General features: G+C 46.9%; 2 protein-coding genes across 2 annotated transcripts; one reads left to right on the top strand and one right to left on the bottom strand.

Moving 5' to 3' along the window:
• Positions 1-248: 248 nt before the first annotated feature.
• Positions 249-1544, top strand: LOC125535887 (translation initiation factor IF-2-like). The gene is made up of 2 exons (XM_048698952.1): positions 249-1016; positions 1120-1544. Exons 1-2 carry the CDS (start codon positions 359-361, stop codon positions 1266-1268), a joined length of 807 nt encoding a protein of 268 aa, XP_048554909.1. The 5' UTR covers positions 249-358; the 3' UTR covers positions 1269-1544.
• A 170-nt stretch (positions 1545-1714) lies between these two features.
• LOC125535888 lies at positions 1715-6093 on the bottom strand. The gene is made up of 8 exons (XM_048698953.1): positions 5663-6093; positions 4540-4573; positions 4156-4374; positions 3795-3884; positions 3062-3127; positions 2884-2978; positions 2131-2178; positions 1715-2049 (listed from the first exon to the last, which is right to left on the bottom strand). Exons 1-8 carry the CDS (start codon positions 5941-5943, stop codon positions 1932-1934), a joined length of 951 nt encoding a protein of 316 aa, XP_048554910.1. The 5' UTR covers positions 5944-6093; the 3' UTR covers positions 1715-1931.
• Between the last annotated feature and the right edge of the window lie 3524 nt (positions 6094-9617).

Below are 9617 nucleotides of genomic sequence, written 5' to 3'. Positions count from 1 at the left end.
GCGCCGACGCCGCAACATCCACCATCCCCTCGTGCCCAAGGTCTCACGAAGCCTCGCCGCCGCTCCAGAGTCTTCACAGAGGCGAGACACGCGTCGGCACCGCGCACGACGGCATCCGCCTCCAGATCCTCCGTTTTATCCCGCCCCCGAAACCGGGCAGACCACCCGACCCGCCCAATCCCCCACCACCTCAAAATAACCCCCCAATCCCCCCGAAACCGGGCCCCACCCCCGCCCCGCCCCGTCCCGTCCCGTAACTTAACAAACCCGCACAGCCACACGCCAACGCCACCACCGTCCCCGCCCCAACCGACCTAATACCGAGCCGCCACCGGCGACGGCCAAGCCCGCCGCGGCAATGGAGGTCGCCTCCCCCTCCTCCTCCTCCTCCTCCTCCTCCGCGCAGCCCCCGCCCAAGCCCCGCCTCCGCCTCAACCCGGCCGCGCTCCTCCTCCGCCCCGTCCCGCCCCCGACCCCCGCGGCCCCATCGGCTCCTCCGCCCGCGGGTCCCACCTCCACCGCCGCGCCTCCCCCGCGGCCCGGGACCGCCGCCCACCCGCTCGTCGCCTTCCTCTCCTCCCTCGTCCCGCGCCGCGGCGGGGAGCGACCGGGGCCCGCCGTGGCGGCGGCGGCGCGGAGGGCGGCGGAGAGGGACGCCCTGGCGGAGCTGCAGATGGCGGGGTGCGCGGTGCCGCTGTTCCGGCCGTACGTGGCGCGGCTGCCCTGGCACGGCGGCACGCGGGCCTGGCTCTCCAAGCTCTTCCCGCGCTACGGCCACTACTGCGGGCCCAACTGGTCCAGCGGCAAGGAGGCCGGCTCCGTGCTCTGGGACCGCCGCCCCGCCGACCACCTCGACTTCTGCTGCTACTGCCACGACATGGCCTACGACACCCACGACCAGGCGCAGCTCCTCCGCGCCGACCTCGCCTTCCTCAGCTGCCTCGAGGGCAGCCGCAAGACGCCCGCGCTCGACGGCGTCGCCGCCGCCGCCATCTACCGCTCCATGTGCATCTTCGGTCTGATTCATCTTCAACTCCTCTTGCCCAATTCATTCTTGTGCACACTGCCTATGCAAATGGAAGATTGACATTTCTTTCTTCTCTGATGATGCGCGTGCAGGGCTCAAGACCATACTGATACCATACAGGACCAACTTGGTGCGGCTGCAAACCGGGCCGAATTACGCCGACGCATTCGCCGATTTCATGAAGAGGATGGCCTCGTCTTCCGGCAGGGCGATGACGGGCGGCGAGAAGCAAAGATTTTGAGGGGCAACTGTGTTGCCGTCGATCGAAGTGATCCGAGGTGATTGATGGTGTTGAATTGCTCGGTGATTGAAATGTGCATAACCAAGTTTTCACAATGTAGCAATTGTAGTTACCGATGGGGAACTTGGTACTCCCAATGTGTATATAGGTTAGCATACGACCATATCAACAATGTAACTTAGCACGGCAAGGAATTGCCAAATTGTTACAACGCTGATTAAACCAGGTTTGATCCTGCACAAGCCCTATTGGGTTCACTGTCAAATGGGTGGAGAAGAGAAAAAGACCCAACTACTGATTTTGTTCTTGCACAAGATATGATATCTGAATCCTGGGCAGCATCTTCTAGGCCATTCATCAATCCACAACATATTAATTCCTTTCATGGAAGTTAAGTTTTGACTTCATTTCATCTCTAACAGCCTGTATGACAAACAAGGTGTATATATAGGAGGCCACGTTAACAATCTCCTCTGTATTTCATTTCACTGATCATCAGAGTATTAATCCCGACGTGCCTCAGAACCGGCCATATTTACAAGGGATTGTTAATCTACAGGACTATACAAGAACGCACTTGGAGCTATCAAGTGCAGAAATAATGGCTATCTATAGCTACACATACACCCTATTGGGAGTATGATCCATGACTAGATGGAGGCTCTAACTTGTCCTCACGTAAGCCTGTGGGAACATCCTTGGGAAGTAAGCGCGCTTCGCTTTGACAACCAGCCAATACGCAGAGAAGCAAGGGACATGAGCGACGGCCATGGCGAGGTACCTGTACCGGATTATCGTTGCGGTGAGGATCGCATGGTCGATGGATAACAAGGTCTAAAAGTGAGGTGATAGAAGTACATACCATAGCGGAGCCCCGGGCGATGCAAGGTCGAGAAACGGGTAAGGCCACCTGGAGAAGATGGTAACAGAATTACATATACAAATGATAAAACGTAGGAGTAGAACTAGATGAAACCTGAAGTGTAAGAGAACACATTTTCCCTAATTTTAAAAGCATACATACTGAAGTAACTGAGCTAATGTACATAGCAGCATCCAAAAGAATAAGAATCAGGTGATGTATTCTAGAATACACACTGTTGGTAAGTAGAGAAGATCTATATTTGGTCAGAAGGTGGCTAATTATATATGCCCAACACATGTCCAGATGGTTTGGATAAACTGCGTCACATGCAAATGGGCAGAGCCCATTTTACAATTCAGAACAGTCAGGCACAGCCTGGATTTCTTAGATAAACTATGTCACATGGCCATGGAATGGAAGAGCATAGTGTCACGCAGTAAAGCATTCTATTGATACAATTTTCATTATGCTTTCAGTTTCTACTTAAGAATTTACAGCAAAAATTTCTGTCGGACAATGCCAATGTTGTTTAAGATATACTCTCATTTCGGTGCTAGATACATCCGTTTGAGCGTCAACTAATTCCGCACGGAGGAAGTAATAAAGAGGCTCTGACATTTTTGTATCTTTCCTTAGAGTACACATGTTTAATTTAATGCAAACATGAATTTGACTCGGAAAATGCTGAATTGGAGGCACTGCATCAAATTCAACAGTGTTAAGCAAATTGGGAGGATAGGAGGGACCTACCAGGATAAAGCTCCGGAAGCATGAATGACCCACTGGAAGGTCACATAGGAGCAACTCCAAAATACGAAGAAAGCGATCCGGTACCAGGGAAAAGGCTGAAAAACACAAAGGTCCAGCTGAAGAACTAAATGAACTAACACAAAAGACAGAGCAATGCGATTTTTACATGCGATCTTACCATATTGTTGAGAAGTGTGTCTATGAGTAGGAGAACAGCATTAACAGAGTGCATGCCATCAGTAACCTGAAAGAAATTTGAAAGGTTAAGGACAACATAACAACAGACAGTCAATGTCTTGAAAGCAGTGAATTTGGTGCAAATAAACGTATTAGAAGCTGATCCATTCGTGAATGATCTATGTGGGCATATTTCAATTTTGAATTCATCTCTTGTATCCAAGACTAGACACTGACATAAATAAGAGAAGGCATGACTACAACGGTAATCAGATCTAAGAACATGGATGTCGATCAAGACGGAAACAGGTCTGTTTGGCTAGCTACACATGCCCAGGACTGATTACTGCTCCCCCGTCCCAAAATAAGTGTCGCTGATTTAGTACAACTTTGTACTAAATCAGCGACACTTATTTTGGGACGGAGGGAGTACTAATCAGATGGCATCTGCTGATGGACATAATCTATGTTGAGCAAAGTCACAGAGGCTATTTTACTAAAAAAAAATGTACTATGGTTCTTATCACTGGGTAATAAAACCAAGAGTCATGCCAAGTAGTAATATTATTGACAATGGAGGATTGTTACTGTTCACATATCAAGCAGGGTAATAAATAATACACCCTCTGTTCCTAAATGTAAGACATTTTGGCAGTTCAAGTTCAAATTGAACTGCCAAAATGTCTTACATTTAGAAACAGAGGTAGTAGTGCATATCTGGAATGTTCACATACCATGGAAAGCCCAAATTTATCACGGTAAAAGAATGGCACAAGGAGTCCCCAAAATGTGACATCAGTCAACATTGTCGCTCCTGCACTAGCCTGCAGACAGATAAATACTAGTATTAGACAAACAACATAGGCCAGTTCAGAAGGTGCGGATGAACAGGTTTTAGGAAGGGCAAGTAGGAAAAATGTAAAGCTAAAACAAAGACAAAGAAAAATAGGTGAGAAAACACACTACTAATTAGGTTCAGCTGCGCTATGATGGTGGTACTGCATAGTCCTTCCAACCAGTAGCAGCTGGATTTGCAGAATCGTTGAGAAAACACTGTCTATTAATACAATCTCAAAAGGACAGTTGAGTTCAAACCTGGTAGATGATTTGCATACAACGTCCCCAGAAAGCAGCTCTTTTCTCATTTGCTATTTGTTCATAATAGCTTGCCATCTTGTCTTTCTCATCATTTTTCCTCTCTCCAGAAATAGAAGTGGAGAGGTCACGATTTTCAACATCGCCATATTCATCAGTTTTTCTTAAGCTTTTCTTTGAGTACGACCAACATCCATGAGCTGATATAGCAGTTGCAACCTAAGAGTAAAATGCCAAAAAAGGTGAAAATGTGGTAAGAAAACTAAAATTAATACATTAGCACATCCAGAGAGGAAAAGGTGGACATAATTGTGTATGATCGCTTGTAAAACTTTTCACAAGGTAGTTGCAACTTGGTAAGACACCATGAGGCAGAGGACATACCGCAAAATATATGGTGACTAATAAAAAGGTCCACCTGCAAAGCCAATTGGGGAAAGAAAACTAGTCAAAGGACAGTTAGGAAACAAGCAACAGCACGACAACTAACTAAAAAGGAGGTAGGAAACAAGCAACAGCACGGCAACTAACTAAAAAGGAGGTGCTTCTGAAGTTCTGAGTCACTAACGGAAGATGGAAAACATTCTACTACAGGCCAAACGGTTTTGTGTCGGGCAGAGTGCACCGTGCTCAAAACCGAAAGTAAGAGGCTTCAGCTCTACAAAAGCTGGGCAAATATACGGACGCTGAAGGCAAGTTCACTCAGTGACGAACTATGAACATGTGTCCAAGAGGGGGCCAACACATGGTGACCATGTCGTGGATTTTGACACACCAAAATGTTTGTGTCTTCAAGGGCAAATAGTCGAGCCACATTCCTCGTATCCACAATATGAAACAAAAGATAAGGTTTGGGCAAAGGCTGACTGGGCCGGACTGCTCCTGCTGCACGCAGCAATGCAGTGTTCCGTGATCACCGTGTCTTGGGTGCAGGTTCAATCTCGGTATCAATGCAATTATGCTCAAACCTTCTATGTGTTGATGAAAAAAAGCAGGAAGAATATAAACTGCAGAAGTCCAAATTCACTCTTCTTGATGTGTACCATGCTTCACAGAATGACACCTATTTAGAATATGATGAAACAGGGGTCAATTTTCAGCGATTCTTAAGGCGAGGTTTCTCGGCTTGGGAACACCGGGAGGAGGGCTGAAGCGTAGTGAAGGCAAAGCTGGCCTTACCCCGCCCTCAAGCTTATAATTTCGTTGATTAAGTAGCACTATGTGAAGCTCTTTTGATGATCGAGCACCAAAATTACAGTCTAATTTGTTGGGCCCCTTTTTAGCTTTATTCCAAGCTCTGCTGCTGTCCGGAAATCCTACGTGCAGGGGAGTAGTGGATACGTACGTACTCTGCCGAGCAATTGCCGCGGCTAAATGCTGGTAATCGATTGCATAATGCGGCTAAATGCACGGGGGTATGAAGGATGTGTAGTGTGATTGTCTAGATTATTGGTGGCACTAATTAAGCTTAAGAGAGGATCAAGAGGAGGAGGAGGAGGGCGCGTACTGGGTGTAGAAGAAGAAGACCCTGGGGCCGTGGGGGACGATGTCGCGGACGAGGAGCGCGGCGGCGGCGGCGAGCGCGAAGGCGCGGTAGCCGAGGAGGCAGCCCGGGTGGAGGCGCGGCCAGCAGGGGAGCCAGAGGTCCGTGGCGCGGAGCGGCGCCACCGACCTCCGCAGCCGCGGCAGCAGCGCCGCCGCCAGCGCCGTGGGCACGGCGATGAGCGCGCCGCAGACGAACACCTGCCACCGCAGCCAGTACGCCGCGCCGTCCGCCGGCGTCGACATCGCGCCCCAACCCCCCGCGAGGCCGGCCGAGAACCCTAGCTGATGAGTCGCCTCTCCTGGAGGAGGAGGAGGAGGAGGAGTTAATGCGGCCTCGCGCGCGGCTCCGGGTAGTGGTTGGAAATTTGATGCTCTGGTGGTGGTGGCGTTGGGGCGCGCGCGGGTTGAAATAGACGTGGAGCCGCGGAGACCGGTGGGGAACGCGTTGTTGTTGTGTGGCTGCTCTCCGGCGGCTCGGTGGGAACGGCGTTAGCCGGTTGACGGCAGCGGCTTTCTTTCCTTCCGTTTCCACGGCGGATCCGACGTGACGGGCGGCGGCGCGGGCGTCTAGAAGATCGACGCGATTTGGCGGCCGAAATATGAATCCGGTGGACACTTGTGTGCTGGTCCACGCAAGCGAGGAGATTGAGTAGCTTACGGTAAACGCAAGTGAGAAGTTTGAACATCACCGGCGAATTTGAACGTCGTCGTCATCGTTCATTAACAAACGAATCTTCCTCGCGCGGCACGCACGGACAAACAACCAAGGTAATTGCAATATGGAACTACGCAACCGTGAAATCCTCCTGTGAAACTATAAAATAAGGGCCCCCTTTGTGTCAAGGGGTTTATATATATATGATCCAGGAGTAGAAGTAAACGTGCGTTTCCCGTCATTGTTGTGGGGAAAAGTTATATCCCGAATGTTAGATATTTACTAGTAGACTGCCCGTGCGTTGCTACGGGCTTTTGAAATATTTTGCTGGTGTTATATAAAATTAATGCATATTAAATTTCACATGTAGAGACAATATAGCACGAACACAATTGCATAATAATTGAAGTCCACTTCACTTACAATAATTGATAACAAAAATACAAATTGATGATGTATACATATAGAAATAATTGAAGTCCACTTCACTTACAATAATTGATAACAAAAATACAAATTGATGATGTATACATATAGAGCAATGATCCAATTAAAAATCCATTACAAATTATTAAGATCTACTACTTGATGCGCTTAAGAAATTCTCGCCCAATGAAAAATATTCTTTAGCTTCATTCGCACCATGTTTTAGAAAATATAATAAAAACTGCTCCTCAATTCATACTCATCCCACACAAGCAAAAAATGTAGTTAGCACGAGTACTTCACATCCAAGGTCTTCAAACATTTAACAGACAATACGCATCGCGCAAAGCGGCTTAACCGGTTCTTTACTGTTCCACCAGAGCATAAAATGAAAACCAAAATAGCGAGGCACATCCCCTCAATTTCCAAAATTAATATTATATTATATAGTGATGACAAAAATAAATGTTTGTATTCCGAATTTGTTACCCGCCTATGCTCATTGGAATACCATACAGATATAAACGTTGTTGTTCAGATATATCGGAATCCCAATCGGCTTGCTTTATTTCGAGTGCTTCTGTATGTATGGTACGGGCTACAATATGTATAAATGAATCAAACAAATGATTAAGTTCAGCCGTGTTTGCTTTATTTCGAGTGCTTCTTTATGTATGATACGAGCTATAGTGCATATAAATAAATCAAATAAACGATTAAGGCCGTTTCCAAGGTTGAAATTCATTTCTCTTACATCCGGGCGTGTTTGAGCATCAAACAAGCCCCTAACAGGCTATCCAAAATCCAACCATCTGGACAGTCCATCCACCCCCAAATCCAGCCCATGGGGGAGACATATGGTTGTCCGCACTATCTGTCATGTTATCTTAAACAGGCGGTCCAAAGTCCCAACAAAAAATTCCACCCCATGACGCACCCTTCCCTTTTCCTGCAGGACCCTCCCTTCCTGCTTGATTTCTTGCTGTAGCAGGACATTTCTCACTGGAGCACTCTCCTTTAAAGGCAGATGACGCCGCATCACCATCGCAATGACACATCTCTCCTTCGCACCATACTTCCCCACGGACCGCTAATAAAGAGTCCACCACCAACTGCCCTACTCTCTGCCCTAATCCTCCCTTCCCGTGCTCACGCCGATCCCACCGCCAGCAAGGGGGGCGAGGCATGCGCCGCCCATGACACCCCCGAGCCAAGAAGGAGGATCCGACGTCTCCTGATCCATTGCCATGTTGTAACACAGAAATGAATGTCGTGTATTACGATGAAACAAAAATATGATATAGCTGTTGGCATGCAACTGATACACCACCGTGTCCATTATTAACTCTTGAAACAACCCCCGGATGCATATACCCTTTCATCCTAACCAAAAAAATGTATGACTTAATGAAAAAATATGAACCGCTCACTCATGCAATTTGCTGCAATGCCATCTCTAATTAAATGCACTTTGCCATATTTTCTAAGGTATGGAAATTATTCCGCTCAGACAGCCATAACTGAACATATCAACCCAAATAACCATCACCCACTCTTAAACCTCACTTTTATAATAAAATCCACTAACTCGTGTTCAAATTGAACCAGTAATCGACGCCGCCTTGGCAGGCCATCAACAAAGGACAAGGGCGGAAATGACCTTCCTATCTTAGTGCTAGTACCACCTGCTTATATACTGGACCCACCCTTCATGCCGGGCTCTACCACAATGGCGGCACATAAAAATATATCAGAATAATGTACCACCATTTATGTTCTTCAAGCATGGCGGTGTGAGCTTTTCAGTGGAGCCAGACACGGTGATAAGGATACTAACAGCTTAATAGACGGGAAGGAACATAACCTCCAAGAGAGCGAGTAGACAATTCAACCTTGGTAACACACACATTTATTGAGACACTTCCTCTAAGTTGAATGGCTCCTTATCCACCTTCACCCTGTAGGAAGGCTCTTCTTCTAGTAAAGTGGGCAGAGATCATGCGGCATGAAAAATTGGAAAACACACATTTGACAGTTCTGATTGCATTCACCAATCTTATCTGACTCTCATGTGGATCTGTGATTGTATTCACCTTATCTTCGACTCTAATGTGGTCTATGTTTTCGGTTTCACTTCCCTTGAGACGGACTCCACCTGTAGCTTACACATTATTCTCCGCTATAAGGTCCACTTTCTATTTAAGGATTTTTTAATAGGAATTTAAATCATCAGCACTTAGAGCTTTGGCATCACAAGATTCATATGGATTTCATTCCTATCAGTTTTGAAAATATAAATCAACAAGGTCAATGATATCACAGTAAAAGAAATGTGTTTGTCTATCCACACTTCATTGCACCCATATTGAAGGATACAACTGAACTGAAAAAAATAGTCGTGTGAGGCATAGGCTATCACTAATTAATTACATGCAAACAAAATTGCTGATAATATAATCTTGTTTCAGTGAATCCATATGGACATTTTTTTTGTTAGGAAAACACAACTCATAAGATCTAAAAAAGGTTGCTATAGGGAAAGCGTAGAGAACTGGACATTAAGCAATGCAGCATCCTGGTATGCCTTGCCTTTTTTAGAATGACATACCTTGCCTTCATCCATTTCTTACATTGGAATGCCTTGCCTTTGTCCGTTTCCATAATGCTTATCGAGACGGATGTGCCTACGCCCAGTTACTGTTATTGCATTACATCTTCACACCTCTAAAAATGCACAGTTATCCAGTACAAAGGAACAACAAAGAAATTGTAAAACTATTTGCTCTTGCGTCAGTGTAGCTCTGCCACAAGATCGGCTGACCTAGATGCAGTGGAG

This window comes from Triticum urartu, chromosome 2 (genome assembly GCF_003073215.2).
Source record: "Triticum urartu cultivar G1812 chromosome 2, Tu2.1, whole genome shotgun sequence".
Lineage (NCBI taxonomy): Eukaryota > Viridiplantae > Streptophyta > Magnoliopsida > Poales > Poaceae > Triticum > Triticum urartu.
This window is presented reverse-complemented; position numbering and strand designations above follow the sequence as displayed.

What these genes read in the sequence shown, in the direction of transcription:
- LOC125535887 (XM_048698952.1), top strand. Translation starts at nt 359, where the DNA reads ATGGAGGTCGCCTCCCCCTCCTCCTCCTCCTCCTCCTCCTCCGCGCAG. An exon ending in CCGCTCCATGTGCATCTTCG is followed by an intron (nt 1,017 to 1,119) that starts GTCTGATTCATC and finishes ATGCGCGTGCAG; the next exon opens with GGCTCAAGACCATACTGATA.
- LOC125535888 (XM_048698953.1), bottom strand. Translation starts at nt 5,943, where the DNA reads ATGTCGACGCCGGCGGACGGCGCGGCGTACTGGCTGCGGTGGCAGGTG. An exon ending in TAGTCACCATATATTTTGCG is followed by an intron (nt 4,375 to 4,539) that starts GTATGTCCTCTG and finishes TTTTACTCTTAG; the next exon opens with GTTGCAACTGCTATATCAGC. An exon ending in TCGCCCGGGGCTCCGCTATG is followed by an intron (nt 2,050 to 2,130) that starts GTATGTACTTCT and finishes AATCCGGTACAG; the next exon opens with GTACCTCGCCATGGCCGTCG.